Raw genomic sequence first — 14906 nt, forward strand, 5'->3', positions numbered from 1 at the left:
ATAATTATACTCAACATTTTATATACACAAAATTGATAATATTATCTAGTCTTCATTGTTTCTACACAGAAGTAAATTGTTCGGTATTTTGCATGTGTGTTGAATAATTACAATGAAATCATAGATTAATTCAGAAACATTTTTTTTGTCTGAAAGGGCCAAAAGTGGTGTCAGCTTGTTTGTACTGTTGTGTTTTATATGAGGGGACTTAGCTGATTTTGATTTTAGAACTTTCTTTTGCTTTATCGAAATAATCTCCACCAGAAAACTGTTTATACCTTCTTGGGCAGCTTCATGTGGAGAAAAAATCCGAGCATCACCACAAGGGGAGGTGCTAATATAGAGATGAAACTGCACATTTTCATCCAATTTAAAGCCACCTTGTTCTGACTTGATAAAAATAGATTTTTGCTGGTCTTCCTTATTGCTGAAACAAAGAGAGAAATATTATTCAGATTGTGTGGAAGTATATACTGTACATCAAACAAAACCTAAAATTTAGCATAACTAGATCAAAGATGTTATTAATGTAGGTAAATGTGGATCCAGCTGGATGATCACTGAAGGGCCCTCTTTATTCATAGTATTGTAAGAAAGGAAATGTGCTTGTTTGAGGGAAGCCAATTATCTCCAGTTGAAAGGAGAGAATTCCTTTGAAGTAGAAACATTTACAAGAGGGGCCCCTCAGTTGCCAGAGATAGAGATATTTGTTTGAAGGTTAAAACAGATCAAAGGATGACCACATGTATTATCAACAAGAGATAATTTGAATCTATGCTTCAGTAATTGGCAAAAATAATTATGACTGTTGGCAAAGAAAATTGTAAAACTTAGTAATTGGGAAGTGTCAATTAAATATGACAAATGTATATGATCATATGAACTGCTGAGTTAACAGAATCCTTTGTCTTAGAAGAGTATAAAAACCATTGTACCTAATTTCTGTCTTTGTTCAACGCTTCATGTACAGAGCTTTGACCCTATTGCGCAATATACAATGTCTCTGGCTAACCCTGAAAAGTTGTGTTGGTCTTATTAAATCCACAACATTATAGTATAGTCATATTTATTATAATAAATCAAAGGGGCTACTGAAAGGATTGTCAATAGAAGTAAATTATTCTGCAGATAATTAGGATTTTTTGCTTATGTAATTTAGCAGCAAACTACATTCACTCATGGATTATATCAAAGGAAATTACAAACAGCTGTTGTTCACTTGCAATTTAGAAAAAAAACTATAAACAAATGGCTGAAATGCAGCCTCTGAAACCAACCAAAAAAACCTCAGAAAGAATACTGACTCATAAAGTTCATGATCAATGTCTATAAATTTCTCTTAACACACCAAATTCAGTACTCACTTCCAATTAGCAAAGTGCAGAAGCACTCTTATTCACAGCCATTTTCACAATTTTTAGAATATTCATACCTTGCTATGGATTACATAGAACTCATTATCTTTCTCTTAACATGATTTTTCTGCACATCTTAAAGTTTCTTCTATCCACCCCTATTAAACATTCTACCACAAAACACTAATTAATCTATTTTCCTTATTTTTTCAACATATATATAATCTCTGTTAACTTCATTTTCCACAAGTTGACCACAATGCAAAGCCATTACATTTTTCAACGTTCTCACAGAATCAGTAGTGGGTTTCAAATCCCGTCGCTACTGGTATGCTCGTGGACGTGCACATGCTCGTGCTTGCACATGACACTTCTGCGCATGCACAGAGACATCTGATCCAGGGCAAACCGGTAACAACCCACCACTGTACAGAATGTATGACTTTATTTTTTTTAAAAGAACTTTGTGAGTCCAATATCTATTTGCTTTCATTCTTGTCAGGCTCAATCCTAGAGACAACACTGTAAAGTCCAATCAAGTACAATTCTTTATTTGGACAGAATCTTGCCAAACTAAAGCTATAATTTCTAACCTATTAGATATAACTTGAGTGATTCTAGGGTGTGGCTTCCCTGAATCTCTTCCCCATCCATTTTGGGACTGTGGAATCTCTGGGAAAGCTCTGTGTTGCCAAAACTATTTTGTGAGAAGGGAGAAAAAATGGAAAGAAATAAAGTTATGGTATATGATATTATTTATGCAGATTAAATATCAAGATGGCTAAAAATAAAAGGAAGAAACACAACAGTTGACTTATTTGATGAAAGTTAAAATAGATACATTGTTTATCTCTGATAGCCCCTAATGGACTTTTGTTAACATCCAGGAATCAGCTATGGATCTTCTTCCTGCCCTTTAAAAGGGATGGTCCCCTTCCACAGAGCTATTAAATATATACAGCTCCAAGCGTGGAAACATATGTCCAACATGTAAACCTGCCCAGTTGGATTTTGTATCCTTAAATCAGGATTGAAATGACCAGGCTTTATAAATTAGTTTATAGATAAGAGATGGGATATGGGAAAATAATTTGTTGTATTTTAAGAGAAGATGATAAGTAATTAAAATTGTTTATACTGTGATGGAGAGAGAAGTCATTTCTTTATATACTTATCTTCTTTTTCTTTATTAGATTCTTAATTTTTTTCCTTATTTACTATTTTTATTTCTTTTCTGTGCCTACTATTTTTCCTTTTGATTCTTTTATTTTAGTTTGTATTAGTTTTTATTATTGTAATTGTAAGCTTTACTAAATAATTATGAAAATTATGAACATTGTGGTGTAACTGGGATGTAACTGAAGTGTAACCATCTTATAACTTCCTACTTTAATGTTTACCAATAACAATTTATACTACACCAATATATCATTTTGATGTACGTTTTAGCCTCTTATTCATAATTAAATCTGCACTACCAGTTCCATTAGGGAAATTCATCAATTTTACTCCACAAAATTAGATGCTCCTTCATTTAGATTTTTTATTTACTTCCCTCTCCCACAACACAACTAAATTGCCTTTCTTCCATACACCTCCCAGATGATTTATTTTTTGTCTTACAATCCAGGTCACAATCTTCCACATGCCTTACTAATCATCAGACAACCACATCAAATATTGACTTCTGCATAATCATTGTGCATGCATGACCATGTTTTAATCAAAGCATTTTTAGTAAATTCAGGAAAGAGTACACTAGAGGATCAGCTTTAGTTGTACAAAATGCACCACATGTATCATTTCATATTAATGATAAGGATGTAATAATGTTTGTTTTGGGGGGACATTTTGGCCGGTACACCGCAAGCATGTTCTCACTATTCAATTTAAGCCAGACCATCTTGCAAGCCAACAGGTTCTTGCTTGTATCCATTAAGTAGGAGATATTTTCAACATATAGTACATTGGACAATTTGGTCCACATGCTTCTGCTGCTTCCATTTTTTCCCCTTAACATTTCTCTCAACAAAAAGAAACCTATAATATACATTGGGCTGGCATAGATTGACTGGTCAAAAGCTATCCAGTGAGCTTCTGTGGCTGAGAGTGGTCTTGAACCTGGCTCTCCCCACAGCTAATGTCAATTCTACACTTTAATGATTATGCCACAGTATGGTATAGAAATCACAGTATATGATTTCTATATTAGGCTTTAAAAGATTTGTGGTTCTTATGTAATAATTTTTATAGGCAATTGAAGTAAATTGGTAAAACTGGTATTAGTTATTTATGTAACGTATAGATTAAGTTGAATTTGCTTTATATCAATGAAAGGCCACATTAAATAATAAGAAATTCAGAATATGCTGTTTATAATGTAATTTTCTGTTTATAATAATTTTCAAGTCACTTCCCTCCCTCTCCATTGTTATTATGATTAAGTTTGAAGTAAATTTCTTTAATACCGTTGAATATATTCATACTTTCCTTTAATTAGTTTAGTACAGTAACACTATAAATAAAAAAAATTAAGAACAAATGATCTGCTTTGGTTATTTTACATTCAATTTGCTTAAAACCTAAGTTTCTGTTTAACCCAATGTTAAAAGCTTTCTATGATTGTTTAAGTAGCTTAAGAAAATCTTATGTCAGTTTTGCAGCTGTCTCTATGTCCTATTGACTTATTTGTGCTGGAAATGTAAATGAAGACAATAAATAAAAATGTATTTTCTGCGTAGTACACATCCAGAAATATATTAATTTTATAGTATGCATTACCAATCTTAATTCTCAAAAATTCTTCATGAGGAGTTCTGCAAAATAAATTCAATAAGAAAACAGACAACCTGGCCTCCTCCATCAAGCACAAAAGATTTTCATCTCATATGAGAAAATCAGGGGAAAACTTTAGCATAAATAGGCTTAACCACCTTGTGGAACCTGGGGCCAAATAGATATCTACTTACAATAGATATAAATTCAACAACCAAAACTATCCCTAAATCAACTGGTGATACTATGAAAGAGACATTATTTTCTCTATAACAGTGTTATGTAAAGTGTGGTTTTAGCATCAAAATTATTTAGAAGATAGAAAATTGAGGTGGATGGGATTTTGGAGGTCTTCTAGTCCAACCGTATAGTCCAACCCTATACTCCAAGCCATTTCAGATCATTTGTCATATAGCTATAACAAATGTCAGCCTATGTTGAAAAATAATGTTATATTAAAGCTTCTAGGCTGTTACAGACAGAAATTTTTCCCTTTGGGGATTTAAGATGACAGATATTAATGTTCTTATTTCCTCAGAAGACAAGCAATTATAAAATTTGCTTCAAAGTATTTCAGAAACTTTCATATAAGATTAGAATAGTTTTAAAAATTATTTGTAACATCTCAAGAGGAAACACATGAAGCAATCTATGACATCTCGAGATTCCACCCAACATTTACCAATGGAGCCTTGTCAATTTATGGCTGCTGGTGTATATTTCAGTTCCTGCATATGTTTTCACTTAAGCCATTCATTCAATATGGCTCCTCTATATTATGAATCATTTTAAAATAATGGGGACTACTTTTATATAAGGACTTTTATATTGTCTCTATCTATAGCTATATACTATACATATATAACTATAAAAAGTGTTATTCTAATACAAATAATGCATTCAATAGTTTCCTAGGATGTCCATATAATTATGTATTATAGACAGAAAATCTCTTGAGAAGAGCCTCATGCCATAGTCTGTGCAGAGCATGCATTATTTATTTCATTAAATTAATGCATTATTATTTATGTATTGAATCCTATCTTTCAGTAAAATTAGCACTCAGGGCACCAGCAATAGTTACAACATAAACATCTTAAACAGATGTTAACAATTAAAAGTTTAGAGAAAAGATATTACTTCACAAAATCCAGAAAGAGTGAGGATCAATATAAATCATTTCATAGCTTGGGGCAACAGAAGAGAAGATTTCCTGCTTGCCAAATAAATGAGCCTCAAATAGTAGGGAAGGGCATCTCCTTCTGAGGCTTTGTATCTAGTCAGGTCTCACAACAAAAGAGATGGTCTTTCAGATAGTCACAGACTACCCTGCTTGCCAAGGATTCAGGCTTTAAACAGGCTTTAAATGATAGCATCCGCAGTATAATGTGATGGTGCTAAAATCATGATAAATATGATGACTTCATTATGAAAATCACAATGACCTAAATCAGGGATGTCAAACTTGATTTCATTGAGGGCCACATCAGGGTTGTATTTGACCTTGGGGGGCATGGCGGCGTGGCCAGGGGCATGGCCAGCTCGACATCAGTCGTGTTGGGGGCACCTGTGGCGACCCAAGCCCTCTTCCAGCAAAAAGAGGCTCCCGAGCTCCATTTTCAGTTGCAACAGCCTCCTGCAACCTCTGCCAGCATAAACGGAGCTCCATTTACGCTGGCAGAGGCACCATGGGCTGGTCCTTCGCTGTTTCCAGGGCAGCCCTGCAGGCCAGACCTAAACACCTCGGGGATTGGATCTGGCCCCTGGGCCTTGAGTTTGACACCCCTGACCATGTTTCCTAATGTAATGTGTCCCCTCCATCCCGCAGATACTCATGGCTTTGAAAGTTATAGTGAAGTTTTAAAATGTGTCCTATAAGCAACTGGCAATTGTGTACTGATCATTCAGTAACATATTATATTTGTACCTTTAACTGATTAGCAGCCAAACTGCTACATTTTTCACTGACTGCAATTCTCAGAAATTTTAAAGTGTTTTACATAGGTTCAGCCAAGCATAAATTAATACTTAAAGATTGAAATTATTTTATAAGTTATTGAAAGACTGAAGACCCCAGCATCTGTCTAAGAGTAATCTCCGAAAAATCGATAGAATGCTGCTCCTTTAAAACTGATAGTAGTACAAAATGAATTCCTATCTGCGTTATCTCAGAGATGGAAAGAAGCATTAGTTCAACTGCTGTCATCTGAAAATATCAGATCAAACCATTTTTTCCAGAATTAGGTCTTAGCATCTTATGAGGTATATTATGTTTTCATAGAAATGTATATGAGCGCAATATTCTGTGATCCTATCCACACTGTGATTGATAGAACCTGCCTCTGTAGCATAAAAATGCTTTGAACTTACCTTAAATGTAGTTCAAGTTGTGTAAAAAGAAATTTAAGTAGGCATCTCCGAGCTATAATTTCTGCATGGCAATCATTCAAAGCAAGACCACGGTCACTCATATATTCTCCATTAATACATTTTGTTCCTGTAGAAACACTTATAACCTGAGCGTCTTTCACATCAGTACCTGGAAAATCAGTTTCAGGAGAAAAGACTTATAGAAATTTTTTTTCCCTCCAGCCATCTTAAACATGTAGCCTAATGGACACTATCTAATAAAAATAATTTAATAATTAATTATTTAAATAATTAAATTACAAATTAATTGTCAACTCTAAATAATTCTGAATTTTAAAATAATCAGCGGCCGCACTCTGGTCCAGAATGCGGCGGCGCGGGGGATTATGGGAGCGACGGGGCGCTCCCATGTGACACCTCTCCTGCGCGAGCTGCACTGACTCTCGGTGGTCTTCTGGGTGCGCTTCAAGGTGTTGGTGACCACCTTTAAAGTGCTCCATGGCTTAGGGCCTGGATATTTATGAGACCGCCTTCTGCCACCAATTGCCTCCCACCGGCCAGTACGCTCGCACAGAGAGGGCCGCCTCAGGGTGCCGTCGGCCAGACATTGTCTGCTAGCGACCCCCAGGGGGAGAGCCTTCTCTGTGGCGGCACCCGCCCTCTGGAACGACCTACCCCCAGAGATACGCACGATATCGGACCTCCGGACTTTTTGTCAGGCCCTTAAAACTCACTTATTTCATCTAGCCGGGCTGGCTTGATCCATCCTTTGGTTTTAATTTGAAATTAATTTTAACTGGGTTATTTTAAATTGTGGGCCAACATTATTTAATATCTTTTAACCTGTTTTAATTTTTGTATGTTGTGTTTTTACTTTGGCTGTCCACCGCCCTGAGTCCTGCTGGAGAAGGGCGGTATAAAAATAAATAAATAAATCAATCAATCAATCATATATATTTACAGATAAATACACAGATATTTCTGTATGGATTGCCTTTCAAATTTTGGAATCATATAAAACTGAGCAAATTATTAATTTGCATAGTCTGGATTTTATACATTATATTCTCAAACCATACAGCTATGTGCATTTCTTGGATGGACTGAAAATATCCATACAATTAAATCATTACTAGACTCAGATTACACTGACCAAGCTAATTATCTAGTTATATTATCTAGTTAATATTATCTAGTTAATTATCCAAACTATACATATCAGGTACAGTGGGGCTAGGTGAAAGTTTGTGAATTTTAGAGAAAAAATATTTAGCTTCCAGCCTTGCAGTCTCAGGCATTTTTTGTTCCATCGGAGTTCTATCAATTAAACGATGGGTTGAATTTTTCATGCAATTCAGGATAGTAGATTTGATTGTCTATGGGCAACATCATTTAAAGTATCAGATTCTAATTTGTGGAATTTGAATAAATATGAAATGACATTAACTATAAATTTAAACTGGGAGTGTTTTTATCACCATTTTATTTACATATTTTTAATTAATGTGATTAAAATAAATATATTTGTTCATTATAATTGTTAGCTAACTGAAATATATATGGGCATAAATAAAACACAACTTTCTAGAAGTAAGAGAATTTAGGAGCATTATTCCTTTTGTCTGCCTTGTTCAATTTTTTTTCTCTCTCTCAGTATATAATTTATTTCACTAGTGTACCAATCAGTTCTATTTATGGGACAGTATAGTGTTATGGATTATAAGTGCCATGCCAACAGAATGTATTTAACTCAGTGAATTCCAGTCCATTGGGGTCAAAATATCTCTATACTTTTAATACTGAATATATCATGGATAAAATATACATGATTATAACATTTTAATAGTGAAACTGTCAATGATTCATTTAAGCTATACTGTATATTTAATAGCAATGCTGTTGTTAAATTTTTATTATGTTAAATTTGGAATAATATAGTATTGATTATTATAAATAGCTACTTCATTTATATGATTAAGCAAAAGATAAAAAGGGCTTTAAAATTAAAAATAAAAACAATGATTTGCATACATATGTACACATGCCCAATAATGGTTAATGTTAAAATATAGCATTTAGAGATTACAATTAAATATGAATTACTAATTATAATTTTTGGCATGAAGAGATTTCACATTATTAAATATGGGAAAGAAAGGGGAAATATCGATTTACCTTGATCACTTTATTTTGTATACAAACAAGGGGATAAAGAACCCAGTTGCATGGCAGGTTGGTCTTGTTTTGTTTTTACCTGTTGTCATGACAACACCGGCTAGCACTTTTCTACGTGCATGAGGTGATGTAAAGTTATCTGTCAAATCGCTGAATTTCTCTACGACCAAGCGTGCAACAGCATCAGCTAAAACCTGCAAAAATTATATTGGTATGTTGGACAGTTCAGAAACATAAATCTATTTCTGACTTAAAAATGAACACTAAAAACCTTCCCTTGTAATGTTAAAATGAATTTATCCATTTGCATTGCATTATCATGCTACGTTATGGCATCCCTTAGAACAGAACAGATCATCAGAAACTGGAATGATGACCCAGATATACTGTAAAATTAAAAGCAATTTAAAAAAATGACTATGGATTAGGTGTCTCGATAGAAAAACACTATATATATTCCAATTTACACTATACACTTCCAATTTTACGCGGGAGAAAACCCGAATAACCAAAGACCTACAAACACCCACGAAAACCTCAGAATATATATATATATATATATATATATATATATATATATATATATGTATGTATGTATGTATGTATGTATGTATGTATGTATGTATGCACGCATGCATGCCTAGAAAATCATAAAAGTATAAAAACTGATTTAAAGGAAGATTCTGTTTCAGCGAGGTCAGTCCTATATCATATAATTGAAGACATTCATTATGATTTTTATCAAAACCACAAAAAATGCAAAATTTGTAAAGTATTTCAAATATCTTAAGAATAAAAGATTCTTCTAAAAAAATCAAATGAAGAGTTTTAAAATTATCATACTAAACCTCTCACTAGAGGGGATAACTATGAAATACACATTGAATATAAACAATAAATGCTAAACAGGGAAGGAAATAACATAACATATGAAAAATTACAGTTATTTGGTTAGTTACTAGTCAGATCTTTTATGTTGCTGAACAAAATTCAGAATTGGCCAGTTCAAACATAACATGTTTTAATAGAGGGTCAAATAATAAGGAAAGAGAGCTTCCAAATTACTTTTCCAACTTCTGCCTAATACCTCCCAGAACATATATAAAAACTATTACAAATTCTCCATTTTTTAACCATTCAAATAATCTCCCCTTTTAAAACAACACATTATTAACTGTCAGAAGGAAAAACTTTGGTAATTTACTGCTGAATTCATTAAAACAAATAGTGTATTTCTAATTGTTAGAAAAATACTATGATGTACAGGTTTCATATTCCAAGAACTGTAACTTGATTTTCCATAATATCAAGCAGTAAGCTCCAATTGAATTGAGCTAATATACATCAAGTTTTTCCTAAAATTGTCTATTCTAAGATTTTTTTAAATTTAAGATTGCAAGAATGCCATAACATCCAACAACTCTGAGTATACATAATAAACGTTGTGATTCCTTTATCTCTGATTTTATTTGATATGTATGTATGTGTCTTTTAGTCAGCCTTGACTCCTGGCCACTCCCTGGACAAGTTTCTGTAATTTCCTTGGCAACTTTTCCAGAAATGGTTTGCCTTTGCCTGCTTTCTAGGACTGAGAGTGAGTGATTGGCTCAAAATCACCCAGTTGGCTACCATGCCTCAGGGGGACTCTTATTCATAGTCTCCCAGTTTCTAGCCTGGAGCCTTCACCACTATGCCAAACTTGCTCTCTTTAAATGCAGCTCACTATAGTGGCGAATATCTGTAGCTTGGGTGTAAGATGAGGGTGGAGATTCGTTCTCTGAGCTTGTGAGTTGGTTTCGAACGTTTCGTTACCAGGCTAGGGAACATCTTCAGTGGAATTTAGGGGATGTCAGTGTCAGTATTCTTCTGCTTATAAGGGCTTTGTGTGATCAGTAGGTTTTGTGATGTCAGGTCAGGTCAGGGTCACATCAGATCAGGGTCTTGTGATGGATCTTGTAATGGGCAGGTATGGGTGTGTCAAGTGAGGGTCTTGTGGTTGAATGTTGTACAACAACAAAAAAGGACACATTTATTCCCAAAAGCAATCACAGGATATAGGTCTCTGTGGCTGTGTTCCTCAAAATGCATGATGGATTTGGGAGAACATTGAGGGAGATATGAGGCAAGACACAGCAACTCTTGTTAAAAGCTAACAATGGAGGAAAAAAAATTATTTTGAAACCTACGCAATAGGAAAATGAAGTTAGTCGGTTAGTTATTTAGTTAGTTATCAAATTTGTTTGCCTTATGGTTCAGGTTCAGGTTGGGCAGGAGGGGAATAAAAGGAATGGTAAATCTTCTCATCTACAATTCCCAACCTTATAAATCAAGCAACTTAAGCCTAAATCAGTTTCTATATTTGTATGACGATCAATAACAAACTGTCCATATTATTTTTCAAGTATTAATAATGGGAAATATACTGCTCAAAAAAATAAAGGGAACACAAGCAGAAGACATCCGAGATCTGAATGAATGAAATAGCCTTATTAAATACTTTGTTTTTTACATACAGTAGTTTATACACTGCTCAAACAACTAAAGGGAACACAAAACTATGTAACAAACAAAGTATTTAATAAGGCTATTTCATTCATTCAGATCTCGGATGTCTTCTGCTTGTGTTCCCTTTATTTTTTTGAGCAATGTATATAATCATGCTATGGCATTATTATGAAACATGGAACTCAATGCAATTTTAATTTTTTCCCCTTCACTCTTATTCACATAATTATTTAACATGCGCATGCAACCCCTCCCCCCCCCCGCTCCTGGCACGCGATGGCTTGGTAGGCCCATTTTTCTTTCTTACCTGGCTCCAGATCCTCTCTATGCATCTGGGAAGGGCAAAAACAGCTCTCTAGGAGTCTCTGGAGGCTAGGGACAGCAAAAAACGTCACTTCTTGTCCCACCGGGAGTTGGGAAATGGACCCTTTCAGGCCTCCGGAGGGCCTCCGAGGGAGTGGGAAAGGCTGTTTCGCCCTTCCCAGATGCATAGAGAGGATCTGGAGCCAGGTAAGAAAGAAAAATGGGCCTTCCCCCCACCCCCCTAGAGGCAGGAAACAGCCTGTTTCCCTACTTCTGGTGGGCCCAGAAGGCCTGAAAATTAGCTGGCTGGCGTGCGCATGTGCGCCAAAGCTGAGCTGGTGTGCCCACTGATATGGCTACGCGTGCCACCTGTGGCACACGTGCCATAGGTTCCCCATCACGGATATAGACATTTATTCCCTGCCTCAAAAGTCTCATGAAGATTTAGCAGGACAAAAAGACACTGGTGACAACATCTCCAATCGATCAGACAGCTCTTGGTTCATCATTCCAGGATTCTTGGCCTTCCCTCTGCAATCAGCCGGTGGCCAGGTAGTACTAAGAGGCATTACAGAAACAATGAGAACAAGTGTTGTTTGTAAAATTATACAGAGGACTGCCATTTATAGCAACATTGGACTCTATAACCCTCAAGGGATCCAAAAATCTAATATGTCTAGGAACAGAGACAGGGCAATTTTATCTCCTAAATGGACAACGAATATTTGACCTGGTGATAGTACAAGCAGTGTCCATTATTACCATGTGCAGTCAAGGAAACAATGGATTTGAGATCTATTCTTTATTTAAAAAAATAGACATTTACATCTATGGTGGAAAAAGATGCAATGTGTGACTGAATACCAGTGTTGGTAGCAGCATACAAAGTGAAATGCTTATAAGGAAGCGACTACAACCACTTAGATGAGTCATCTCCAGTCTTGCCTATCTACAAGCAGTTACATGCTTTACCAATTGATTTTGGCAATGCATTATTAAGTTATACAAATTACCATGGCTTTCTGGCAAGCAACATTGGTATGATGTTTGCTCATAATAACAAAACAATATTATAATAGTAGTTCCACCCTATCCTAAACATGTTTCACTTTGCACATAAATAGAATTGATCAAATCATACCTAAGGATCAGGATTACTATGCCTATTTTCTTAGCTATATAAAATATTCTCAGGAATAAAAAATCATAACTTTTCCTCAGCAATAAACACAAAATACAATTAAGAGACCTGGCAGAAATATATTATAGTATACAAGAATGTTATGGCTTTCCAGATATGTTTAATTGGAATTATAATAAAAACAATCCCAGCACTGTAAACATTTGCTTCATTAATACCCTGTATCTTTTTTCTCACCTGTGGCAAGTGTAACTGGAGGCCCTCGCTAGGAATAGGTTGGTGAGATGGTGTTTGGTCCAGCTGCATATTAAACAAAGATGCGAGAGCTGACTGAGCTGCCCGAGCCTTTGCCAGTTTTTTGTTCCGTCCAGAACCTTCAAATGTTTGGCCATCCACTGACACAGCCATTACAAAATTCTTGGCATGACTCTCTCCACTTTCTGAAATAAATTCATACTTTAGCCCTGGTCGAAGTTCATTTAGTATCATCACTGGATTCTTCCCACTGGTTGATGCATATGGTGATGGGGCAGGGAGAGATGACTGGATAAAACTACTAGCCACAACGGATGACAGGCTGAAATCTGGATTGGAGGTAAAGGAACCATCTCCATTGGATTCCAAGTAAAAGGAATGGTCAGACTGAACTGGATTTTCAAACCCATTGAAGAGGGTGTCTGAGAAATCGGCCTGGTCAGAAGTAAAGTCTGTATTTACCGAAAGAGTTCTACCCATTGCTAGATGAGCTTCTGATGCATTAGGAAATTGAACAAAGGACCTCAGAGCTTTCTCAGCCGCATGGAGTTTTGCTTTCTTTTTTGTGGGGCCAGACCCTTCAAACATCTGCCCATTAACTTCTACCGCCATCACAAAAATTGGAGCATGAACTGGTCCGCTTTGGGAGAGGAGCTTGTACTGTAAACCAGGCTTGATTTCATTCAGTTGCATCAGGGCATTCTTGGGCAGCACTGGACCTGGAGTTTTCTTTTTCTTCTTTGGGCGGAACTTGGAATGACCATTGCTTCCCTCGTCCAACAGCCGCTTCCTGCTGCTAGTGCCTCCACCATTAGGGAGCTGATTCCCCTCCCCAGCACCTTGCACAGTCCCTTCTTTAGGTGGAATGTTGTCCATGTTGCGGTTCTCTTTAATATCAGTGCTGCCTGAACCTGTGGTGCCCAGAAAGAGTAACTTACAATGCCTTCGTTGCAGGACCTTGTAAATGTAAAATTTGGAGATTCCTTTATCTACCTTTGCAACTGGTTAAGTGATGTGTGCTCAAATATCATTGTTACTCATTTATTAACCATATACACCAATTATTTAAACATTTTGTACTCATTATTCACAAATAGTTTTCATTCTAAAAGCAGAGAAGTTATTAAAATATTATATTATATTTTAAAATATATTATAAATCATATCCTTAATTCTAAAATGAAAACAAACTATCAGGCATCTTGCACTTGCAAATGAACTTAGACTTATATACCACTTCACAGTGCTTTACAGCCCTCTCTAAGCAGTTTACAGAATCAGCATATTGCCCCCAACAATCTGAGTCCTCATTTTACCGACCTCGGAAGGATGGAAGGCTGAGTCAATCTTTCTAGAATCAAACTATTTGCTCATCTCTATCACAAAGATTTCTTCCTTTGGAAAAAAAAATGACTGACAATTTAGTCCTTCAAATTGGAGTCTTGATACCAAACTTCCCTACAGACTTTAACTTTCAGCATTCCTCTAAGGAGCCTTATATACACGAGCTCCTCTACATACATGGATATTTACCTGGCCATTAAGTTTCCCTTCATATTAATGCTGAATGTACTAATGAAAGCATTTTAGAATACAGCCAGCAATTGCCATCTTGCTCCCTTGAATGCATGGGTGGTCCCTCTGATATATGAGACTGTTTCAAGTAAATTTCAGGGCACACATTTTTTAAAAAAAGAGCCATCTTTATTAGGAAAATATTTTTCTCATATCTATAACTATGCTTGCTTGGAGAGCTAACTACCGAAAGATTTATTTGTAGTCTTTTAATTGGATATTTATTTAGGAACTAATAATATCTATTATGCATGCTATAAGTATAAAACTGGAAAATAGAGCTATACAGAAACTAGTCTCTAGACTAAAGATAGATATATTTCCATGAAAAATGAAGATATCAATAGTCTCTGATTCTTTTAATAACACATACACAAAACAATACTTTCAGGAATCCTAAAATCACTGCAGGATGGAAAGATAGAAAAGATAAACTAGTACAGAAAAGCTTT

General features: G+C 35.5%; 1 protein-coding gene across 1 annotated transcript in view; it reads right to left on the reverse strand.

Annotated features, from left to right (window-relative positions):
- The window catches only part of ADARB1 (adenosine deaminase RNA specific B1), a 70977-nt gene that overhangs the window by 8223 nt on the left and 47848 nt on the right, over positions 1-14906 (reverse strand). The window contains exons 4-7 of the mRNA XM_070956738.1: positions 12862-13790; positions 8755-8869; positions 6501-6669; positions 279-427 (exon numbers count right to left, since the gene is read on the reverse strand). Of these exons, the coding sequence (XP_070812839.1) occupies positions 279-427; positions 6501-6669; positions 8755-8869; positions 12862-13790 (1362 nt within the window). The remainder of the gene's footprint in view (positions 1-278; positions 428-6500; positions 6670-8754; positions 8870-12861; positions 13791-14906) is intronic.

This window comes from Pituophis catenifer, unplaced genomic scaffold (assembly GCF_029215685.1).
Source record: "Pituophis catenifer annectens isolate HBS135680 unplaced genomic scaffold, rPitCat1.0.hap2 SCAF_1, whole genome shotgun sequence".
In the NCBI taxonomy this organism is placed as follows: Eukaryota; Metazoa; Chordata; class Lepidosauria; order Squamata; family Colubridae; genus Pituophis; species Pituophis catenifer.